This window comes from Patiria miniata, unplaced genomic scaffold (assembly GCF_015706575.1).
Source record: "Patiria miniata isolate m_02_andy unplaced genomic scaffold, ASM1570657v1 HiC_scaffold_29, whole genome shotgun sequence".
Classification (NCBI taxonomy): Eukaryota; Metazoa; Echinodermata; class Asteroidea; order Valvatida; family Asterinidae; genus Patiria; species Patiria miniata.
The window spans coordinates 764,808-789,036 of NW_024037068.1; the positions used below are offsets into that span (position 1 = coordinate 764,808).

At 39.3% G+C, this 24,229-nt stretch overlaps 1 protein-coding gene across 2 annotated transcripts in view; it reads left to right on the plus strand.

Moving 5' to 3' along the window:
* Positions 1–1,740: 1,740 nt before the first annotated feature.
* LOC119735610 overlaps positions 1,741–24,229 on the plus strand; it is a 33,336-nt gene continuing 10,847 nt past the window's right edge. Inside the window, exons 1-11 of one of the 2 annotated variants that reach the window (XM_038209380.1) lie at positions 1,741–1,910; positions 15,921–15,974; positions 16,934–16,963; positions 18,331–18,531; positions 19,251–19,525; positions 20,393–20,425; positions 20,957–21,250; positions 21,806–21,905; positions 22,483–22,646; positions 23,240–23,301; positions 23,832–24,074. In XM_038209380.1, the coding sequence (XP_038065308.1) occupies positions 18,380–18,531; positions 19,251–19,525; positions 20,393–20,425; positions 20,957–21,250; positions 21,806–21,905; positions 22,483–22,646; positions 23,240–23,301; positions 23,832–24,074 (1,323 nt within the window). In that variant the 5' untranslated portion in view covers positions 1,741–1,910; positions 15,921–15,974; positions 16,934–16,963; positions 18,331–18,379. Of the gene's footprint in view, positions 1,911–5,576; positions 6,052–15,920; positions 15,975–16,933; positions 16,964–18,330; positions 18,532–19,250; positions 19,526–20,392; positions 20,426–20,956; positions 21,251–21,805; positions 21,906–22,482; positions 22,647–23,239; positions 23,302–23,831; positions 24,075–24,229 lie in introns of those variants that run through there. The other variant, XM_038209379.1, reaches the window with a different exon arrangement.

Consider the following 24,229-nt stretch of genomic DNA (forward strand, 5'->3'; position numbering starts at 1 on the left):
CCTGGGAAAGTGCTCTTAATAATTTATAAATAATTTAAAAACATTGTTTAGTCCTAGTACAATGAGACTAGAAGGCAGATTGCGTATAAGGTACCAACTTTATTAAAATGTTGGTTGTAATTGTCAAACGTTTAGGAAAACTTGTACATGTACATGCATTATTATTTTCTGTTCATAAACACGTAAGACAGTTTATCAATTCTCATTGGTCGAGATCCCGTCACATGGCCGGTCACAAAAAGATGATAAAGACATGGCTGGTTGTCTTAAACACTTTTCCAGTGTCACATGAAATTGGGCTCCAATGAAATCCTTTTACCGTGTCATTTGTTGAACGTTCGCAATCCTCACGTAGGCATGCGCAATACTACCAGTGAGTCAGTATTTCATAGTCCTACATTCACAACGCACTCACCACAGCCAAGGGCGGATCCAAAACACAATTTTTGGGGGGGCCAAAACAATTTTTGGTCCCCCCAAAAAAGTGGGTAAAAAAATTTACGGCGTGGGGTTCGGGGCCCGCTTAAGGGCCCCGAAATTTTTTTGGATTCTAGATGCTCTGTGGTGCGATCTGAGGCAATTTCTGACCACTTTAACCAATGTTTTTTTGAGGAAAAGATGGTGGTGTACTCATTGCCTGCCTTTATTGCGATGTCACATAAAAAAAAAAAAAATTGGTTTCGTTTTGGGGGGGGCCATGGCCCCCTTTGGCCCCCCCTGGATCCGCCCTTGACCACAGCTGCATCTGCGCATCATTGCGCAGTACGCACAATTGATGCAGTACGCATCAATCGCCATAAATTTGATTATGTCTTACTCGCAAGCGGGACACTCCATTATATAGCTAGAGGGGTGTTTCGGAAAACATGAAGTTAAATTGTTGAACAAAATCATTGGACATTTTAAATTTTGACTAATTTTGACTTTTGGACCAACAAGTTTTGATTTTGAACCGAAAAAGGTATTATTTATTGAAATAATTATGTGCTTGGTCGGTATTAAACACTATGTTAAGACTGTTTGGAGTCTGAATGCCGATAATTACCCTTTAACCAGTTGTACACATAGTGTTTAATACCGACCAAGCACACATTTATTCCCGGCTTATTAATGGCAAATTTAAGTGAATTTGTTTGGTGTATCGAAAAAGTTTGTGTATTTTAGAGTATGTGTGGTATTGAAATTATATTCTAAAAGATTTTTGTTTCTAAATTATAGAATATGGCACATTTGGTATACGGCCATCTTTTCTTGGTCATCATCATAATCCTTTTCAGAAATCTGAATCCATTATAGGCTCCAGCCTATTTATTTTTGTATATTTGATACTTCGAGCTTAAAATAACAGAATTCCCAAATAAAGACACATTGAAAATTAATTTGTTTGCTTCATTTGTTCATTTTGTCTGTAGACTTTTTTTTTTATGCCTCTGACAACATTATGACAAAATCGAGGGTGCGCGCCAATGATGAGCGCGCCAGCGGCCTGTAAAATGTATATAGCGCCCTCATGCGGCACTAGATACCCGTCTGGCTGGCACAAAAGTGCAGGCTGCTGATTTGTCAAAAGTTCTATTTCACTACGTGCGTAAAATATTGCACCAAAAAAGTAAGTTTTTTCTTTTCGCTGATTGAACGCATAAAAAGGCTTTTCTTTTTTTTAAACACGTTTGTGTAGCATATAAAATATTGAAACAAAATTTGGGAAGATTTAAGCGATGAAAGTGTCTAAGTGACATCAACTGCTGGGAAGAAGATTACACCAACTGCGTGATGCAAAAATTTAGCACGTGCTACGGTGCGTGATTTTTGTTTGATCGATCATGTCGATGGCATTCCTGAACTGATGCCTGAACTGTAGTGCAACTCCGAGCTGTCCAGACGATGTGATCACGTCAGTAGATTTGCAGGTAATCTATCATGTTTATTTCTTGTGGGCTTGTATTAAACTAAAGGCAGTAGCAACAACAAAACGGCATACTCGTACTCGCAGTATAAATCTGGCACATTTTTGTCATCGGTTGCTAATCATTCAGCACTCCCTAGACCCGTGAACGTGGCTTGCTTGTTGTATACAACGCCACGTTCACGGGTCTAAGCACTCCCCTGTCTCCAGACTCAAAAAACTATTCGGGATGGTTTCACAGTAAAATTGAGTCTGGGAACAAGACAAGTGAACTTTTTAAAGAAAATTTTGAAAAAATGTTGCATCCTGATGCCACTTTTTTCATATCATGTCAATGAAGCTGAAACATTGCAAAAAATGGTGCCAAGACATGAATACTCGGAGTCGGACCAAGTGAGAAACATTTCCAATTTTGTTCGAAAATGCTTTGAAAATGTTCTTCATAGAGTTTGTCATGTTTGTACACGACCGCTGAAGTGGCATCTGGGTACTATGCTAGGCCTACATTCTTTCCCTTTATTCCTTGGAACTCACATTTTTGCAGGGTGCGTCAGATTTCATCTTTTGGTAATCCTTACTTTTACTTTTAGGACACCTCTATTTTTTTACGAGTTCTGTTCAAAACTGACATTTGCAGATGACTGTCCAGTACCAAAGTGACTTTTGCAGGCTAAAGCAGTCTTTTTTCATCATATAAACTCATGTTAGTTGTAATTTTGAAAGCACTTTCAAAGAAAATGTGACTTTCCTACCTTTTTTCACAGTCAGACGTGCATGTTGTACTTATCACACGCATGAAAGCCCTACATAATGAAAGCTTGATGCTGATTTGCTGCTAAAAAAAATAATTAAGATCTTTATTTTTTATCAGCCAATCAGCATCGAGCTTTCATTGCATCGAGCTTCACATTTGCCATCTTGGTTTTTGAGTCTGTTTTCTGGTTGTCATCATTGTCTTTTACCCCTTAATTTCCCTCTAAAATCAAAGCCCTGCCCTCTTTCCACAAACTTAAACCTGCTGATATTCAAGACCCATACCCATCTTTCTCTGTGATTCATGGCGTCGAAGGATTTAATTAAAGGAAAGGAAAGACCGAGAACATTTAATGATGCATACATTTTAATTGGTCCTACTTCTTTTAAAATAGCGTGGTGAGGGTCCAGGATTGGATCGGATCCCACTTACCTGCCGCCAAACACATCAATTTTCACCTCACCTTGTGATTTCAGTGTTCCAGAAAGATCAGACAATGTGAATACATTTTAGGAGAAAGTGTTTTTAGAGCACATTTTGGATGCACACATCGTTGGCCAATGACAGCATGAGCCAATGACAGGGCAATACCTAATTATGAATATCTAATTTCTGATGAATATTTAGTTTATTAAATATTCCCTAGTCTTATTTCAATGGATCCGTTAAAACTTAAATAGTTCAAAAAAATTCACTGCGTTCAAGCCCACTCACGGTATAGCGGTTAGAGTCATGATATTGGTGTAATTTAAAGACGACAGTCCGAGGATCGAGTTTCGATGGATCTCCATGAAGTAAGTAACTGATTAATAAAGAGAAATGGAAGAAAGGAAAAGGTGAGAGTCAAGGAGGGAAAGTGGAGGAAATAATCATACAGGAAGCAACTTTTTAGCACTTGAAAATTAATTGACAAAATTCTGAGTGCACAATTCTTTCCAGGGTCCGGAAAGAATTGTGTACAAAATAAATCTATGGAGAGTCAAGTACATTTTCAAAGTATTTTCTAACAAAATTTGAAGTGTTTCTCAGTCCCAGACTGTTCATGTCTTTCCAACATTTTTGCAATGACTGACCTTCACTGAGATAATTTATGATGAAAAAAAATGGCGTCAGGATGCAACATTCTTTCCGAGGGTCCTAAAACTAAAATGCAATGAAGTGAAGGGCCACTTTCCCATTTTAATTTCTAAGAGAACGACACTCTTTTTTTTGGAAAGAACGTAGTATCCATTCGCTACTTCCTTGGTTGTGTACAACTTCTACGGTGAGTCGAGTGCATTCATCCTTTTACGTATTTCTTACGAAATTAGAAATGTTTCTCAGTCCCAGATTCATGTCTTTTCAACATTTTTGCAAATGACTGACCTTCATTGAGAAATGTTATGATGGAAAAAAAAAAGTGGCGTCAGGATACAACAGTTTCCTGCTCGTTGTACTATATATGCCTCATACTGGACTCAAATATAGCTATAGCAATGACCAGTGTCAAAAAGCAACAGTGCACATTGTGGAAAGAGAAAAGCCAGGGTTGTGATTTTTTCAATGTGATAATTTAGGGTAAAGTATTAAAGGGAAGATACAACATTTGCAAACATCTCAAAATGAAATGATCAAATTATCACAAAATACCTTACTGGATTGTTAGGGAATGACGGTCTAAAACATTCTGTAAAATCGTGGCTCCTGGTGTGCTGTCATTTTCAAGAAAAATGGGATTTTTCCAACGCTGGTCGGCCGACCAGCGTTGGAGAAAACTGGCTTTTTCAAAAAGTGCTCCTAATTCTTCATAATTTGTTATTCCGCGTTTTCTTTGCAATTGATTACACACCTGTAAAGGGGTACAAGCCTGCTAGACTGATTCTCTGACCTTACAATTCCGCAAAGTTTATAAATTGCTCTGTTTCATCTTAAGTGGGGTCAGGGAACCAGACTACAAGAACATGATTGGTTTTCTTGGTTTTTCCAGCATCTACAAGCCCAAATCGTGAAACAAGTCATTTTAACAATATTTGCTATAACACACTAATCCTCCAAACCCATTTATTTCTGAAAAAAATGCAAATGTTGTACATTCCCTTTATCAACAACAACGACGACAACAACAAAATGCAACACCACAACATTATGCGATGTGCTTCAAATTGAACGCATGAAAAACTGCATTGATTCTCATATGACATCAACATATATATATACTGTAAATTCAGAATTTTCCATTTTGTACTAAAAAGTGTTCCAAAATTAATCAAAGTGACCCAAATATGGTTATAAAATCAAAAGAAAATTGCCCAAAGGTGACTGAAGTCATATTTAACTGAAACAAAAATGGAAAAAGAGTGGCCCTCACTTCACAATCACCAATTCATGGCAAAAATAATATCTGGCCAGATGTTTACGCTTAAATTGATTGATTTAAGGGGGAAATTGTAAATTCTCTGGCACACGGCTCTCGTAAAGCATAGAGTACACTTATTCATTCAGTGAAAGATGTAATTGATACTAAGCAAGTAATACTATTTTTTAAACGACACATGTGAGCGCAGTCGGAAGTTTTTTGACATGCTGCCTAGACAGCAATCAAATCCGCCCGCCAGGTGAGTCATGAATATTCATAGAGCATTATGTTTACCCAGCAGTCTGGCTTAAAATTGTAGCGTCCCTCTGGAACAGCCCATTCCAGTGACCCACTTTTGATAAAGAGGGGGAACTGTCAACCAAAATAAAAAAATGACACCCAACTAAACTGTGCTGACTAAAATGATATTCACAAATGGATCCTCTCAAGTTTTACATTTGTCAAAAATTAATTATTAACGAATAACTGCTGTGTAAAGTATCCGAAATGTGCTTCATAATAAGTACAATTTAGAGTGGGTGATATTGAACACCCCTAATAAATTGAATGGAAGCTTCCAGAAGGTGACCTAGACACTGTATACAGTGCAGTGAACAATGACCTTAATGTCATTGTGCATGGGATGATATGCTTGTGTAGTTTACAATACACATGTGTGGAATGACGGTTAAATTCATTCACTCATTCAGCGATTGAACGAAGGCTGAACCGTGTTAAACCAAGACACAAACATGATTTTACTGACGAATTGGGGCAGAAATTGGCTGTACAGTTACTGCTAATTCTGAGATAAATTACTCAAATTTTGAGGCCAGTTGTAACTTGCCCACTCTGCCAGTGACAGTGAGTCCAGTTTTGTCAACTGAAGGAAATTGATACAGTTTGGTTTGTCCACACCGAAGTGAAGGATTAATTGTTCCAGGGAATTTTCATCATGATGAAGTTGAGGAGTTCGCGTTTGGTGGCCTCCAGAGCGGCCCAGAAACAGGACGAATCGCCATTCTTGCCTCCAGCTTATGAGGCGAATGGAACCAGGTAATGTGGTCATATTAAAAAGTTGGAAATGTCAAAGTTGTCTTGAAGGGTTCTGTTTTTCCTCCTTTGCTGCTGGCATGCCAAACTCGATACATTTGACTTTTTTATGAATTTGGCATGGCAATATCACAGCATTTAGAACCGTTATTTTGGCTCGACAAATAGAGTTTGGTGCGGCGAACTTTAGTAAGCATCACACATGAGCTTGTGCAATATCTACCTTCACTTTGTATTTTTGTCATCATTTTCGTCATTGTACCCCATAATTTCCCTCTAAATCCATACCCCTTGGCACCGTCCCTAATCCATGACATTCCTGTCGCTTTTCAAATTCACAAGGTACAGTAATTGGGTGAGTCCAATAACATAAAAATGGATAAATTATAATAGTTTATGCGGTACCCACTGCTATGTACATCAGATTCGAACCGGCCAACCGATCCCGTTAGCTCGGTGGTCGAGTGGTAAGACATCTGCTCGGTGGTCGAGTGGTAAGACATCTGCACTAGAAAGCAGGAGGTCGTGGGTTCAAGTCCCACCCGAGTGATTTTTTCCAACTTTCACTCGGGAGGTAACACACTGAGTATACAGTGTTTAAAAAACGTCGGTGAAGGGCAAAACCTAATTTGATTTATATCACCCCGACGCAAAATTCCATCTTATAATAGTTTATGCGGTACCCGCTGCTATGTACATCAGATTCGAACCAGCCAACCGATCCCGTTAGCTCGGTGGTCGAGTGGTAAGACATCTGCACTAGAAAGCAGGAGGTCGTGGGTTCGAGTCCCACCCGAGTGATTTTTTCCACACACTGAGTATACAGTGTTTAAAAAACGTCGGTGGAGGGCAAAACCTAATTTGAAATGTACATGTAGTTGTCTTACAGGCCTGGAAAGGGGTCCTGAACTGAAGTACACCCCAACGATTTGACAGTGACATGCAACAATAAGGCAGTTCGGTATTTCAACTGCGCATGTGAACAATGATGTGGGTCATGGTCATTCGGGATAATTGAACATTTCGAAGGTGCATGAATGCGTGTGCATGAACGCGGGCGCACGAGGCTTGCGTGTAAATTACCAGCAGAATGGGCGTGCACGTAACATCGCGTAACATTACGTCAGCGATGTTATCCAGAATGACTCGGTTCATAGAAATACCAAACTGGCTTATTGTAGCAAACTTATGTGCTGAGTACTTGGACCTATGCTTGGACTGTGGCATCCTGGTACCATCATGGAGCTATAAAAAGGAGCTCCATGGTACCATGGAGGTACATCATGTAGGAACCTCCATGCTGGTACCCACTCCTGTCCATTAGCCACAATAAATTGAAATGCGCTTATCTTATGATAACAGCTCATTATTCAGGCAGTGAGCTTTGGCCACATTAAACTCATTGTGTACACATCTACATTGTAGCTGAGAGAAGCATGTAACTGTCATTTATTTGCTGGAGTGATAAACTTTAATAGTCCATACATGCCATACATGTGTAGCTTTAACACTCAATATTTGGCAGTTGTGTGCCTGGGGTTTTTAAGCTTCTATAAAAGTTTATTCTAGGCACTTTTACGTCCAGTGAAATTATATTTGTATTTCTTGCCACATTTGACCACATTACCCCAATTAGATGACGACAAATATACAGTGTAGATACATTGTGTACATGCAAATTAAATTTCTCTTCAATTCAAAATTCTCTTCAATAAAATAAACGTCTTTAAATCTGGCAGAATTCTAAAGGTGAAAATCTGGTTTTTGCTCAGATTTTCACCAGATTTTCGCCTTAGTCATGTTAGTCCTGTCTATCTAGCTCCTGTGTTTTGTGGTATGGAAGAAAACAGTGTGTGTGAAATGACAGCAGATGAATGACGGGATATGTTTATGTACTTTTGAAAACTGTAAACTTGCTTTACTTTGTTTGCTTATTATGGGGGTGCACTGTTCAGTAGATAAAAGGCTGAAAGAATTTGATCAGATCAGGAATGCAGTACATGTACTTGGCAAGGACAGTTGACTTTTTACAGTTTGCATTTGATATGAGATAAGTTTTTCAAATTTGTAACAATATGCTTGATGATAAAAACATTAACATTCCAAAATCCTATATTATCTTGTTAGACATAATGATGGATAATTATTGAAGTATATCCTTTACACGTTCTGTAATTTTGCCTGGTGAACATGTACATGGTATACATGTACCCCTCCACTAGTGTCCAACAAACTATTTGTCCAACATGTTTGTTTCCGAAGACAGCAAATTTGTCTTGATCTTTATCACGCCTGCTACATGTGCATGTGTGTATAGAACCACTTATTACTAGTGAAAAGATGTTGTTTGTTTGTCCTTTTGCAGAGTTGGTTTAGAGTAAAGACATCCTGGTCATTCAAGGGTTGTTGCATAATGTAGTTTAGCAACCCAATTGCAACAACGCAAGGAATCTTTTTTTTTTACAAATGCGCAGTTAGAGAGACATTATGTGCCCAAATGGACTGCAAAACACGTTTTAAATGAAACAATGTTAATTGGCAAAAGCATTTAAAAGCGGGATATAAACGTCCACACATTCATCCTTTAAAAACTGGGTGTTTTTGTGTTATTCTTGCCACAAACATGCGAGAACGAATTTCGGGGGTCAATATTTTGACTCTCAAAAATCGAGTGTTGAGAGCATGCATACATACATGTAGTTGTGAATCCTGCCGCACAGTGCATCGCATTCTGCGAACATGGGAGAAACAATATTCGTGTATTGGTGCTGTGTGCTACACACACAAAATGTGTCGCACATTGAATGGAAACGGCTGAAAATACATACATGTATGCATTATAAGCCGCGTCCGATGTCAAACATACATATTTTTTTTTCTCATAAGACATTAGGATAGTTTTCTTCCAACCAGACCTTTTAAATGGGATAAGTAAACAATCCAAAACTCAAAATGTTAGAGGATTTCAGGCCGCAATGCCCCTTTAACCTTACATTTGTTCCAGTACATAGCACAAATTCTGGATCTAAAACAGATTCAATGACCGAGCCGAAACTGGGAAATCAATATGGTGCAATATTGATTTACTTTGGTTGCTCTAAATCCATCTGAAAACTCTGGTGGCTACGCCTTTTGTCCCGAGGCTACGTGCTGTGATCTGGTTATTATTATTGGGCCTCATTAGAGAGATGACAGAACTGCAAATACCCTGTAGGCATTTTGGGGGCAAATCCGTGTGTGCAATTGGTAGACCCAACAATCATTTCCCAATTTACTTATAGATAAAGTAAAAACCGGGGGAAAACAGAAATTATATTATACATCACCAATGCTACCATGAATTTTGCTTTGTCGCCAAAGCAAAGTTATCAGGGTTGCATGTAGTCTCTCTTTGTTTTTATGTTCCTGGAATCTATTCCTTGATGAACAGGCATGCAACTTTTCCTCGGATTTGCTGATTTTCTCGTTTTTTACTTCTCATAAATGCCATTACAAATTGCAAAATACTGTACAAAGTCTTGTGTGGACTGGAATTTCCTCGTTTTTTCTAAATTCGCAGTTGCATGCCTGGATGAACTGAAAAATATTTGGAATCAATTGAAAAAGAAAATTCTGATTCCAATTTTACACATGTACTGTTGATTTATGTGCCATAGGTATGGAATTGATTCTGTTAGATTCTGCGCTAGTGTCGCCCAAGCCTACATGTATGATGTACTGTATTGGTACCTTTTGAATACACTGTTTTGAACTTTAAACCTTTGAACTTTGTTTTAAAATAAGTTGTATAAATGTTACTTACAAGTAAAAGTAGTACCCTACAAACAAACTGCAAGACTAGCATAAATATGGTAAGGCACTCTGAACTCATGAACATCAATCTTGATAGTACCATGTTGAAATACTTGCAACGGTTTTATGCTCAGTTTAATTGCACCATTTGTGGTGTAAAATGGCGCTCAGTGCCCACTGCTCCATATTTTTTCTGAAATGAGGTCAGCTAACAGCTCGATATTTGCACAAAATCTTCGTACCTCTTTGTCCAGAGTGCCATTACCCGTTGTGCATTGTTCGGTTTTAGCCAAGTAACGCAATAAAAAAAGTTAAAGTTTTCAATGAAAGTTCACCCAGTTGCCTCCCTGGGTATGGTAACGATGACCTTGTAAAGTGATAAGGGGGTAAGGCATGTGTTTTGTTAGTATTGTTCAGAAGCTTAAACCAAGGAGTCATGGTTCAGTTCCCATACATTATAATTTTTAACTAGTACCTTTACTATGTACAATGTATCTAATCCTTCCAGCGCAGTCTGCAAAATGCTTTTTGAGATGCTAACCAATGAAAGTTAACGCACTTGGGCCCCCCCCCAAAAAAAAATCCCACAACCCCAAGCCCCAGAGTGGTAAGGGGGTAGGGCGTGTGTTTTGTATAGGCCTATTGTTCAGAAACCATGGTTCGTTTCCCATACAATACCATTTTTTTTACTTGTGCCTCTCCGTACAATGTATCTTTCAAATCTCTCTTTGTAATCCCTCCAGTGCCGTCTGCATAATGCTTTATGAGATTGTAACCTTCGCTTGTGCCAAATTGTTATTAAATTTCCACATTATTAAATTACGTGTACATGTAGTTCTTAAAGGGAATATACAACATTTGCAAACATCGAAAAATAAAACTACCAAGTTTTTGCGAAATACCTTAATAGGATGTTGGTAAATGACAGTCTAAAGCATCCTGTAAAATTATGGCACCTGGTATACTGTCATTTTCAAGAAAAGTGGTATTTTTGTATCAATTTCCAACGCTGATCGGCCGATCAGCGTTGGAAACAACTGGCTTTTTTTTCAAATACAGGCCCCAATTGACCATTGCACTTGTTTGCAATCGATTACAAACCTATGAACGGGTACGGGCCAGCTAGACTGGTTCCCTGACCTTACAATTCCCCAATGTATGTAAACTGCTCTGTTTCTTCCTATATGGAGTCAGGGAACCAGACTACAGGAAAATGATCGTTTTTCTTGGTTTTTATAGCATTTTCGAACCCAAAACCTCCAAAAAGTCAGTGAAACTATATTTGCTTTATATTTCCAACCCCCCAATTCCATCCATTTCTGAAAATTACAGCAAAAGCAAATGATGTATATTCCCTTTAACCTAAATCCACCAAAAGCCGCTCCCGGGTTTTGAAATATTTCTTGATGAATTCACAGGGATATAGATACTGGTATGGGGATGATGTCCCACTATACTAGTGTACAAAATACTTGCCATTAGTCTATTAGTATTAGACTTTTAGAGATGGCAGGCACAATAAGAGGGCGCTGTTTGTTCTTGGTAAAGTCTTTTGTATTTACCCAAAGCTAACAGCGCCCTCCTATTGTGTCTGCCATTTATCTCAAATAGGCTAATTATTTTTCTATTTTAGCATGTGGATGCCAAAGTAATGTAAAAAGTCAAAGCTAGATTTCAAACTGCATTTGCAGTATGTACAGTATGTACATATGTACATGTACCCGAGTTGAACAACTGGAGTTACTAAAATTCAACTTAAAAATTTCTTAATTCTTATTAAAAAAAAAGAAGTTATCTAAATGTAACCCTAACAGAACTCAACCCATCAAACCCCAACAGCATGTACATGTATTGTTGGAATCTGTCGGGATTGGTACAGTCATGACAGTACATCTAAACTGACAGTCTTTTACATTGGGTTGGCACACCTCCAGAATCAAAGTCAGAAATATTTGTTTGCAGTTCCCCATGTGGTGTTGGAATTTGCCAGGATGGGTATGGTTCCCAGTAAATCATGCAAGGGAGTTGGGGTTTAAAAAAAAAAAAAAAAAAAAAACAAGAAAATAGGCCTAATTGGGATTTTAAAAAAAGTTGTTACAAGAAGTAGGGAGGTTCTGTTGATTCTCACTTTTCCACCCAAAGAAAATAATTACAGTTATTTCTGACTCTTAAGTCTAAACTGAAAAACTGAACACAATTATGGAGACCTTTATACTGACCTAGTAATACATCATAATTTTTTTAAATGTCAGGTCTCACAAGGACATTACCAGAGGAATGTAAATGGTGCTTGATTGAATTAGACACAAATTGGCCAGTTGCGTGGGGAGATGTATGCACTGTGCACGTAATCATCCAAGGCAATTTAATTGGCAAGTTTATGGTGATTCCAGATTTAGTGCTCTCTTTGGTTGACCCTTGATCCTGGCCCAGTTTCTTGAAGCTGTTAATTTGTAAGCACTGACGTATTGCCAAGTTAATTTATTTGCTCTTCAACAGTCCGCCGGGAACCAGTAATGGCTGGTAATCTTTCTTTTTGCAAACCACAGATCAGTTAATCACATTTCTGTGCTTAAAGGATGAAATGATGGGTCAGGCATGAGATTTTTATCTGAAATCAGATTTTTTTTAATACAAGAGAAAGATTTTATCAGCGATGAAGGAAATGCATCATTCAGACCTTTCACCCAATTTTACGATTTTTTTTAATTAACACTTGCAATTGTGTATAAATTTACACTGTTGTTTTAATTAATACTTTTGTACTAGTTACCACATGGTTCTAAGCCTATCAGTCATGTGACAGGTCGAGTCACATGACTGAACATGTGACAACGGCTCGTGTCTTTCGATCGTTACAGCATTGTATGCAAAACATACCAAAATTCCAATTAAAAAAAAAATCTGTTTCAATTTTTTTTCCCAGGAAGGAAAATGTACAATTTTCTATTTTTCTCATATTATTTCTTCCAAAAACAAAAGAAAGAGTAGAAAAAAAGGGGTAATTAAAAAAAAATATCTCTTCTGAAACTTGTTTGAGGATGTCGTTGTATGAAAATCCTGTTTCCTTTTTCAATATGGATATGGATTGATACAAAGTTGATAACACATCATGTGTTATCCCCAGGAAGCATCTGTCTATTGGAGCCATCTCAAATTGTCATTTCCTGTAGTCACAGTAAAGACCAAGCCTCCTAATGCTAGGGTTCATGCACTACACCGGCGCGTCTTCCTGTTCTTTTCTGGTCGTGTCTAGCGTGATTCATGCACGCTTAGCGGTACACGTGGCTTGTTTTGGGGATTCCTTTGTTTTTGTATTCTTCAGATCTTCGTATTTACTTGTTCTCCACTGTCCAGGCCTGTTTGTGTATTTAATTTGACGCCTACCTACAGGTAAGTTTTCCGCACGGTTATGCTGTCAAGCGTTTAAGGGGTTTTAACGCAGAGTAATAAGCTGTTTTTGTTAAATCTTACTTCATGAGTTGGGCTACATGTGTATGCATATATGTACTGGTACATCAGGTCTTTTGTCTTGTGATTTTTAACTACCATGCCTAGCTTCTTTGGTTTGAATATTAAAGAAATTTAATAAATCTTGACTGTGAAGGAATTTTCATCTGTGCACAGAATAAGCCAGTTCCTTATTTCAATGACCCGAGGTCATCGCGGACGTGATGTTGCGCGATGTTGCGCGATGTTGTGCATGCCATTCTGCTGGTAATTTACTCGTAACGTGGTGCACCTGCGTTCATGCGCCTTCGAAACGGTCGATTATCCCGAATGACCCGTGACCCATATCATTGTGCACATGCGCAGTTGAAATACCGAACTGGCTTATTCACCTCTGTTGTCTTACAAAGTTTTAGCTTGACTCAGACGTTTATTTGCTCTGTTCTTTTAAAATGTTTCTCCAAAAGGCTTTGGCTTTCTTGCAAATCATGAAACATTTTTCTGAGATGCATGTACTCCTTTCTAAAGCGCATGGAATTTTTGGGTGTGTAACACTTATATTATGCCACCCAAAAGCTTATTTAACCCTCCTGCTGACTGAACAGTCACAGACAGTCAAAAAATGAATCCTCTTCCCCTGCCATGCCCTTTACACAGGCTAGTCACCAACAGTCAGATCATATTTCATGCAAGCACTGTGACTAGTCAAATTCAGTCAACAGTCAAAAGCAGGCACCTAGTAGCACAGCTGTCTTATCAATCACCTACAGTCAAAGCATAGCTGTATCAAGTTACATAAGCAGTCACAGCCGGTCAATCCTGCTTTATGTAGGCCGGGAGCTCTTAATTGTTAAAAAGAGTTCACTTGACTGATTTGACGGAAAGGACAAGGATGCACAAAATGCATGTTTGCATAGGAGGGTTAAAAATGACAACAAAAAAAAAAAACCGACAAATAAAAACAAAGCCTGAACTATGACTACATTTGGTTCATATGTTTTTGCTAAGGAAATAAGCCAGCATATCCTGAAGAAACAAAACAATTTACAAGTTCCCCGAATCCAGAGTACGGTATTGCAGACATGACACATTTTGGCTTGTAGTAGACGTGCTTTTAAATTAGTACACATAATGTATCATGACCTGCTTTAGTTTCCTCGCTTATGCATAATTATGCCTGCATTCTGCTCCGTTCCACCTGACCTAGCTTCTACCGGATAGGCCATGCACACATGATGGGCATCAATTATTCAAGTTTAATTGGCTTCGTAGATGAGTTAGCCCGTATATAAGGCAGCCTTTCCACTCTGATCCTGTATTATTGCATTAAATCGGCCCTGTGTGGGTGTACTGGTACGTTGTACATGTACATGTTATTTACCGCCATTACATACTGTACAGTCTGCATTTGAAAATGTTTACAGTCGTTTCATAGTGTTTCGAATCTGGTAATGGAGTACATGTACTACAGAAATGTATCTGGTAAATCGTAATGGATCTACAGACGTGTTACATTGTACAAAGCATATCGTGGCACACACTGTTCTGACGCAGATGGTGAGTTACTGAAACTGTGTATGCTTTCACAAGTTCATTTTGTTTTGAAATTCAATTCAGGTTTGTTCGAAATCCATGACTGACCATTTTAATGCGCGGCCATTCCATATGTTACCAACTTTCACTTTCATGTTGGTATTAATTTAATCTGTTGAAACCTCACCCTTTATTTTGAAAACATGTAATTGCCCAGTTACACTTTTACCAGTTTGAGTTTTGAGTGTTTTTTGGCATCGTTACACGTGCACGTGCACAGGTACATGTACCAGTACATTAACCCTAACGTACCGGTACCAGAATCCATCAAAATCCACACCCCTGTTTCGGGGGATTTCGGCAGATTCAGGATACCTCCATATTGCACAAACCGGGGGATTTTGATGGATTCAGGATTGTTAGCCTAGCGGAACTGCAGGATTTTGATGGATTCAGGATACCTCTATACTGAGCTGTTGGGGGACTTTGGCGGATTCAGGATCTCAACAGATTTGCTCCCGCCTAGCTGGTGGATTCTGATGGACTCACTGGCCACCAACATTTTTTGCTTGGCAAAATTGATGGATTTTGGCAGATTCAGGATACTTTCTAGTAGAAGAGCCCCAGGGGTTAGGCCCAAACAAAGTCTCCGGTTTCTGGTATGCACGCGCGTCGCCGTAGCCATGCGCGTCGGCAAAATGAAAAAGTTTTTTTTTTCAATACAAGATGATGTCTCAAAACCGCCAAACTCACTGGTTTGACTGGAATTCTGCTGCTGCACAATTTTAACGTGTTTTTAGATGGGGTTATGATCGAGAATAAGCTTTATGTGGCCTCTCTGGACTCCCATATATTTGCACTAAGTTTAGTCGGGCACCATTTGCAGTCATTAGCCGACATTTGAAGCCAAAAAAAAAAAAAAAAAAGTTAAAAAAAAAAAAAAGCCGCGTCGCCGCACCACTTTTGGGGCAAGCTCCATACCAGAAACTGGAGACTTTTTTTTTTTGGCCTTAGGGTTAATATATGTTTATTTACTAAAACTCCTGTGGATTTTGAGTGCCTGTGTAATAAACATTTTAACTTTTTTTTCCTGATAGGCCAAGATTAAAGTTTGATTCACCGGAGAAGACCGAAGAGTGGCTGGCATCCAGGTATGTCGTTATGATAATGACAGTGACAAGTTTAGAGTGACAGGACAACACTTGAGTATATATATACAGTGTTATCAAAATACTGTTTACTCAAGTGGGGCGCTATGGTCCAGTGGTTACGGTGTTCGACTCTTGTGCCGTGGTACACGGGTTCGAATCCTGATCGTGGGAACATGGTGCTTGTGCTCTTGAGCAAGGCACTTTACCATTATTGCTTTGTCCTTCGGATGGGACATAAAGCCGTAAGTCCCGTGTGTTGTGTAATGCATGTTAAAGATCCCAGTATACACTTGTCGCTACATGTAAGAGAAGGGGTTTTCCCCCATGTTTCTGGCAGTGGCACCAATATGTGCCGCAGCACCTAGCAAAAAGGTGCTACATAATGGGTCTCATATGTTTATATACTTCATTTACCTGTCTTTGGTTGCATTCTCCCCAGCGCTTTGTATCCTTTGGAAAGGTGCTATATAAATACGGTTGTTATTAAATGCGTCAGTGAAACCCAAATTTGAATTTACATCACCCGATGCCATTTCCATCTTACCGGTATGAAAACTTTGGTTGCAGTACCTGCTGCTGTATCGCATTTGAACTAGCCAGCCAACCCAGGCGAACTCGGTGGTCGAGCGGTAAGACACCTGTGCTATGAAGCAGGGAGTTTGTTAGTTCGAGTCCCACCCGAGTGATTTTTCTCACAATCGCTCGGGACAACACTGAGTACAGTGTTAATGTTTTTAAAAATGCATGTACTGTGGACAAAACTCGATATTGAATTAACATTGGAATGGCAACAACTAGCTGACAATGTGAATGATACAAACGCCATCTCTACCATTTTCATCATATTCATATGATATTTTGTCATTTCCTTATTATTTTGGTTTTAGGGTTTTTTTTTTTTTTTGGTTCCAGTTTTAGTTCCTGGAATTTGAATTTTTACTTTCATTTTTTTTCTACAGGGAAAAAACAGACTACACATACTCCAGAAGGTATGTTGATTACACATTTTGAAATTGTCGGGGTTTTTGACAAATTGATATGCGAAGTTTTGTCAGTGAATAAATGAATAACAAAATTGCACTGTTTAGAATATCATGCATTTCAGCTATATGTCAGCTTAGTAATAGCATGCACAATAGCATAGCAACATTAAGATGTATAGTAAAACCAAAATAAAAGCCAGTAGAGGTGGCAAAATGAAAAAAGAATACGCAGCTTGTGAGAAGCTTGCATACATGTAGATACAATGGACAGATCTACTGATTTCAAGGAAAGATGAAACATTTGTATAATTCCGAGCAGTCTCAACGTTGAATCAGGATAATGTAAAGACTGCATTGCAGGAAATACAATTCAATCCATTAGCACCTGTACATGTGCATGCTACATGTACATGTAGATGTACATGTAGTGTGCATACTACATGTACATGTGCAAACTACATGTACATGTACATGTGCATCGTCTTTCACTTTCAGTGTTTTGATTCCCTGGTGAATGCATAACATCGTAGAGTGCTCAGGTGTCTTGGGCCGTGCAGGGAGCGTAATAGACATGGTGGTTTGGGCGGTTTATTGACTAATGGGTTATTGTGCTTCAGGACTGTCCATTTTCAAATAATTTTAGTATTCGATTACTCGAAACTGCATTTGACCGAATATTTTTTCGAATATACATCGAAACTGCTGGCTGCAACTGCGTGCTGCACTGGTAAAAAGTTACACAAAGAGTGCGGCATTAAAATTCACATGCGGCACTCGATATGGGGCACTAAGCATTTTGTAATTGTCACTGGCTTTAACCTGCTCAATGGATGTGAACAATGATCTGCCATTGACATAAAAGTTACTGTCGACAAAAAAGTGGCAATTGATAATAAAGTGCCACAACTCTACAACGAAATAACATCACATCTGTGTATACATGTATGTATGTGCATATTTTGTTTTTGTTTTTAAACCGTCAAAAAGCTATTCGAATATTCAGTTGATGATCAAATATTTGAGTATTCAAATATTCAAATATACGAATATTTGAGTATTCAAATATTAGGGACAGACCTATTGTACTTGCTTAAAAAATGACCATAAACTTCTAAGGGATACATGTTTTGCAATTTTGTAGTCGAGTCCATCACAAGTCCAGTCACAAGTATATCCAGTGTTCATTCACAAGTAACAGTGGATGAACAATAACAAAGGAATGTCTTTGCTAAAGTTCATTTGAGTAGCTTGTGAGTTGAATTGGGACTGGAGGACTTGTGATGGACTTGCAGGGACTTGTGATGGACCCGACTGCAATGCTGGGATATTGGTAAGTTATTCCGAATGTTTTATATGTCCTATTTAATCGGCAGTGCAAGTTACAGTGTGGACGGCCAGACCAGCGGCTACGAGATTCCCATCATGTCCCGCGTGTCCAGGGGTTCCTTTCTGCGAGACACCAGCTCACCAGCAAGACGCAGCCAGCTCCAGGGAGAGGGGACGGCCAGCCCGAACCGGCGCAGCAGCCGACTGGCCCAAAAGCACAGCGTGCACGATACTTCCGCCACATCAAGGTAACAAGTCAAAATTCCTACTCTATGATTTCATTCATAAAGTGTGGCGTGGAACAACTGATGTGTTTATTTGAGGTCCACATTATATTTTTCTACAACAGTCATCATAAGCAACTCTTTAATAATTGACTGTCTGTTTTTTGCGGCAATTCAATTTTTTTCTCTCAACTTTTTTCAAACGCTGTCTTTTAAACAAACAAAAAAGGATTCCTTTTTTGGCAGTGTCCGTAACCCCCTGAAAAGCTTTAATGAGTGGTTGCTTCTGCACGCGAACACACCTTACCAATATCTATTCTGGTAGAAATAAATTTAATAATTCAAAATTTGCTCCATAACTAAAGGTTTTTTGTTGGCTGTATCGTTCAAAAGTGGATAACATCTGGATCATTACATAAATTTGGGGTCCCTGTTGCATCTGATATAAGACTTTTTAAATTCGGGATACATTCTTGAATGCCTTCGATCTCAAAGAGTGATTATGTGAAGCAAAGCACCTGCCAACAAAATAAAAAACAGTTTGAAGTCAATTTTATTGATACTTGCACGCAGTTTACACAGGTGAGGTGTAACAGGGGCACAAAAAAGTCTCACTTTTGGACCCCAAATTTGTGGAATGATCCGTCTGTATACATGTAGCTAGGGGAGGGGGGGGGGATGAAACTCTAAAAAGCCTAGACAGTACATCTTTGATCTAAAGAGAGATTTCGGTTTCTTTTCAGATTTAATCAGTCGCAGACCCGTTCCCTCCAAGTGAGCCATAGTGAAAGCCACAGCGAAAGCCACAGCGAAAGCCACAGTGCCACCAACCTGCAGACCGCGTCTTTCAACGGTCACTATGAGGACGGGAGCCAAGATGCGGTCTGGCCGTCGTCCACATCAACCATGGCGTCGTCAGCGTCCCGTCTGGCGCGAGGAACGAGGGACGCGACCGGGAGGAGCGGAATGTACCACCAGGTCCATCACGGCAGGGAGCATTCTATCAATCATATGTACGGTAAGAATGTCGGGACTGTAGTGCAGGCTAAAACAACAACAACAAAAATCAGAAAGACAATTTGTGTATACTTTTATGCAGTTGAAAAAAAAATGAGAATTGAGAGTTACTGATTTTAGGAAGAGCGGAAACCTTACTGAGAAAGAAAAGGGAAATTCCTGGTTGGTTCCAAAAATCCAACAAAGTTTGTGAAGTCTGTAAATCAGCACAAGAAAGCTTGATGAACAAAAAACGGACTGAAAAATCACTCATGAGACGAGGATTTTATAGCGTATAGGTTTTTATGGCAATTGGTAAAACATATTTAAAATATCTACAGATTTTTTTTTGAGTAACAAGCTTACATTATATGTACGTTGAAGAGTCAATTTAAAAAATGAAAGATCATGATGCACAAGTAACAGGAATATTTATAGGTTGTATACTCTTTCAAAAATGGATTTTTTTTCTCCTAATGAATTTTTAATGGATATGTTTTATTAAAAAAAAAAAAAAAGTTGTCAGATTTTGTGCGTCTCCAACCCTGTGAAAATGGACCTTCATTTTACGCAGAATTGAACCGTGAGAGCCAAATTATTGTCCAGCAGCTAATAATTTGGATGTTGCGAAGAAATATTTCGATAACTGAAGGTTGATGGATTTTGATCTCTCATTCAAAACTGAATAACTTGTATATTGCTAGGAAAATAGCAATTGAAAAACAGCAAATCTATTTTTGGAAGTGAAACTGGAAAATAGCGTGGGGAACGCATCTTTAAGTTATGAAGTAAAACAATATGTTTAGTAATATCATAGGCCAAGAATGTTCTTCTTCACGATTAATGCTTTTTGTCATTGTCGTTTTTTTCCCCCATTGTTTCAATACAGGGCTGGATGGACATGATGAGAGTGAAATATCAGGTAAAAAAATGAGAATTGTCACAAAAACTTAGCCGGCATATTATAATAATAATAATAATAAGGTCTCAAAAAGATTCACAATTATTGCTGCTGTTCATCAGGCCATGAGACCATTTCTTGCAGCAGCTCGACAGAGCGCATTCTGGTCTCTACCTTCACAGGTACACATTTATATTCCAGGGTGGAGAGAAGCAATTGTAGTAAAGTGTCTTGCCCAAGAACACAAGCACCATGTTCACCATCAGGGTTCGAACCCACGTACCACAGCACATGAGTCAAACACCATAACCATTGGACCACAGCACTCTACGTTAAAGCCAGATGTCGAATGAAAACAAAGTGTCAAGGAACAAATATTTATATAACTAGTAAATTTTGATCATGACATCATTGCAATTACGCTAATTCTAATGTTAAATATGGCAGTATTAAAGCCCAGGCGCTGTGGTACATGTATGATTTACAAATGCTCCTTAGCATTTGTAGGTTTATTACTTAATACAGAACCTTACTTTGCCATTTTGCGTTCAGATACCGAATCCAGTTCAGCAGTGACGTCAGGAGTAAGCAGTCGCACGTCGGGTAGATGGGGCACTGTAGACCACGCCCACCACACCCACCACGCCCACCACGCCCACCATGCCCAATCCTCCACCTGGTTCTTCCCACTCACCATCCTCACTACCATCGTGACCTCGGTCGTGTCGGTGGTCACCACCGTGACCCACACGTCCTACACGTTTCTTGCCAGGGCCGTCTACGGCTCGTCCACGGGAAGTTCTGTGAGTGCTGCGTTCAGGACAGGCACGGTGTCTTCTAGAATAGGTAAGACTGTTGAGATTGTACTGTGCAGAGCCAGTGGCGCACCCAGGATTTGGCTTGGGGGGCTCACAATTTTTTTCAAAAAATGTTGCCCAAAATTTTTGGCAGCAGAAAAATGAAACAAAAATGGGGGGGGGTGTTGGACTATTTTGATGTTGGTGGCGCCAGTTACACCCCGGTTATACTACTAAAAAATAGTCCACATACATTTCACCACAGTCTAATCGTAGAACTACAAAAAAAATGGACCCTCCCCCCCCCCTCCCCCAAAAAAACTGACACCCTCTTGGGTTATCTGGAGTCAAAGCATATATATCTGTACCAATTTACTTAAACAGTCCCAGCCAGTCAATCCTATATATAGGCTGGAAATTCTTAACTGTTGAAAACAGTCACTTGTTTGATTTTGACTGAAAGGACTACTTGGCACAGAATGTAAATTTACATAGGATGGTTAATTGCAACTCCTACTGTAATAATAGCTCTTGGGTTTTTTGTGTGTGTGTGTTTTTGTTTTTTTTACTTGGAGTGCACTTTCCCTCCATTTTTCTTTTGCAGTTTATGTGTGTTCCAGTCTGATGGAGGTAGTCAGTGTAGCCGTGTATCGCTGTGTGACGTATCTCATGTGTATGGATGTCTGGTGGCTCATCTACACCAAGTAAGCTTCCTAGGACTGGTCTTTAGTCTGCTCATGATTCCACGTGTCGTTAATGGCAGCTGTCGGAGAATACTGACATAAATCTATTGCTACCACCTTTGGTTCATCTCCGGACCACTTATCTTTCAAGATTTAAGCCACGTTCGGACTGGACTTAAATTTATAAAAAAGTTACCGTGAGTGATTGTTAAAACTCCATTGTGGTTATTCTACCATGTGTCCGTCCCGTGGAAAGCCAATACCATGCTCTAAGAATCTTACGTTGCTTTTACCTAGCAGTGGTTGTTGGCACGGGACTTTGTAAAACTAACAATGTCATTCTTTCGTGACCCAGTTGGCCCCGTTAAACTGACCGCAGTGGACTGGAAGCAAAACAGTCGACTCTCGACAATTGACAGTTTGAGAAGTTTTCCACCTGTCCACACTGGATTAATTCGATCAAATATATTGAAATATTTGGTGCCTTTGGCACAGTGTCAAGCATCAAGCCCTATGTAAATTAACAGTGGCTGGCCCGTGACCATCTTTCGTGGATTGAATATTGAGGACTTTTTTCTTGCAACTTTTTACATCGCAGAACGACAACTTTAGCACTCCTTGGAGGTCTAGCCTCATTGCTGGGCCTAGGGTCGGCCAGTCAGACAGACAGTGCAGCCATGACATCGGCGATGTTACTAGAGAAGAAGAGAAAGCGACGATCCTGCTGTCTCTGTCTCTTACTGCTGCTGGGGACGTTAGCCTGTAAGTTTATTTTGATTGACTGAGGTAGCCTGTCAATGTTGGACATTTCTGCCTGTCTCTGTGTCGTGACCTGTTGTCTAAATACCTCATTTCAGATGGAAGAATCCAACTTATATTTGGCAAAACCTTTTAAGATTGTTCACTCTGTATAACTGCTTTAAACATCCGATTGAGCATTTTCAAGGCAATTTGAACAAATTCTGTATACAATATCAATGCATTTTCTGGGTTCAATACAAACGGCTTTCGAAAGAAATTATTTTTAAACATGTATTTTTATGTAATTATTGTTGCTTTTAACTTCCGGTTATGATTTGTGTTGCACACACCAAGTTGTGTCTGTGGTAACTAATAAACACTTAAGGAACTGTCAGAATAAATAATTTAGTAAGCCTACCGGTAACTGCTAAAAATCCTTCAAAATCCACCAGGAAGATTTTGCAGGATTGAGGAAGGTACAGCCAAACGAGTTTGATGACCCTAGGAAGCATTTGGTTTCCTTCGAGGATAATTCAAGATTGCCTTAGTAAATCAACCCAGGAAGGTATACCTTAAAGATGTTCAATTTTTTATTTTCTCTTTTTTTCTCCTAGCCTCATATCTTTTGTTAGCAGTGGCCCCGCTGTTAATGGCTGTAACAAGGAATGAGACAAAGGTTGGTTTGACAATATACAAATATTGAGGGGCTCAGAGTAAAAGGGGAGGAATATTATCGCAAGGTAAAATTTGGACTTTTCCATTTCACGAGGCTAAGCCGATTGAATTGGAAAAGTCCAGATTTAACCGAGCGATACTATTCCTCCCATTTCACAATTTAAAGCCACTCAATATTTGTTTCATATAACTGGCATATAGATCCTTGTCATTTGATATATTTGAACTTTTATTTCAATACAAAACTGGAGGAAAATGTATTTCTCTCTTCCAAACCACCCCTTCACGAAAATGTTTGAACCCAACGCTGTAGTGCTGGCTCTTTGGAACAGTACGCGCAACGCTGAACGCACACACCAGCATGCATTTGCACACAAATACTGCATCATGATCCTAACTCTTCAAAAGTAAGATTTTTTAACTTCTAACCCTCTAGCTTGTTCGAAAAATCATTAAAATGTGCAAGATTCAGGATTAAATTTGAATCCCTATCCTGCGTTTTATTATTACCATGCTTTTATGTGTTTTCAGACTGACTCTCCTCTTCACACTGTGGATGAGCAGCTTGGTCTACTAGTAGGCAAGATCGGAGGGAGTTCCTCAGATGACGGCGATGATGGAGGTGCAGCAGCAGCAGCAGCCTTCATGGCCGGAGCCGGCTGTCTGCAGTGCCTTAAACAAGACGACCTCATGGCCTTGATTGGGGTCGTGGTCAACGGTCAACTGGATGACCTGAAGTCCGAGGTCGCATCTCAGAAGCAGCAAATACTGGCTGTAAGTTGGAAAATTCTCATGCCACGTTTCAGAGTTTGGCTTCTCTTTGTATAAAGTTGGCGTGTTCAATGCTTAAATGCAAGCTTCAGTATTCTTTTCCTGTATTCCATAATATCAAAACTTTATCTGAGGTATACACTTTCTTGTTTGAATTG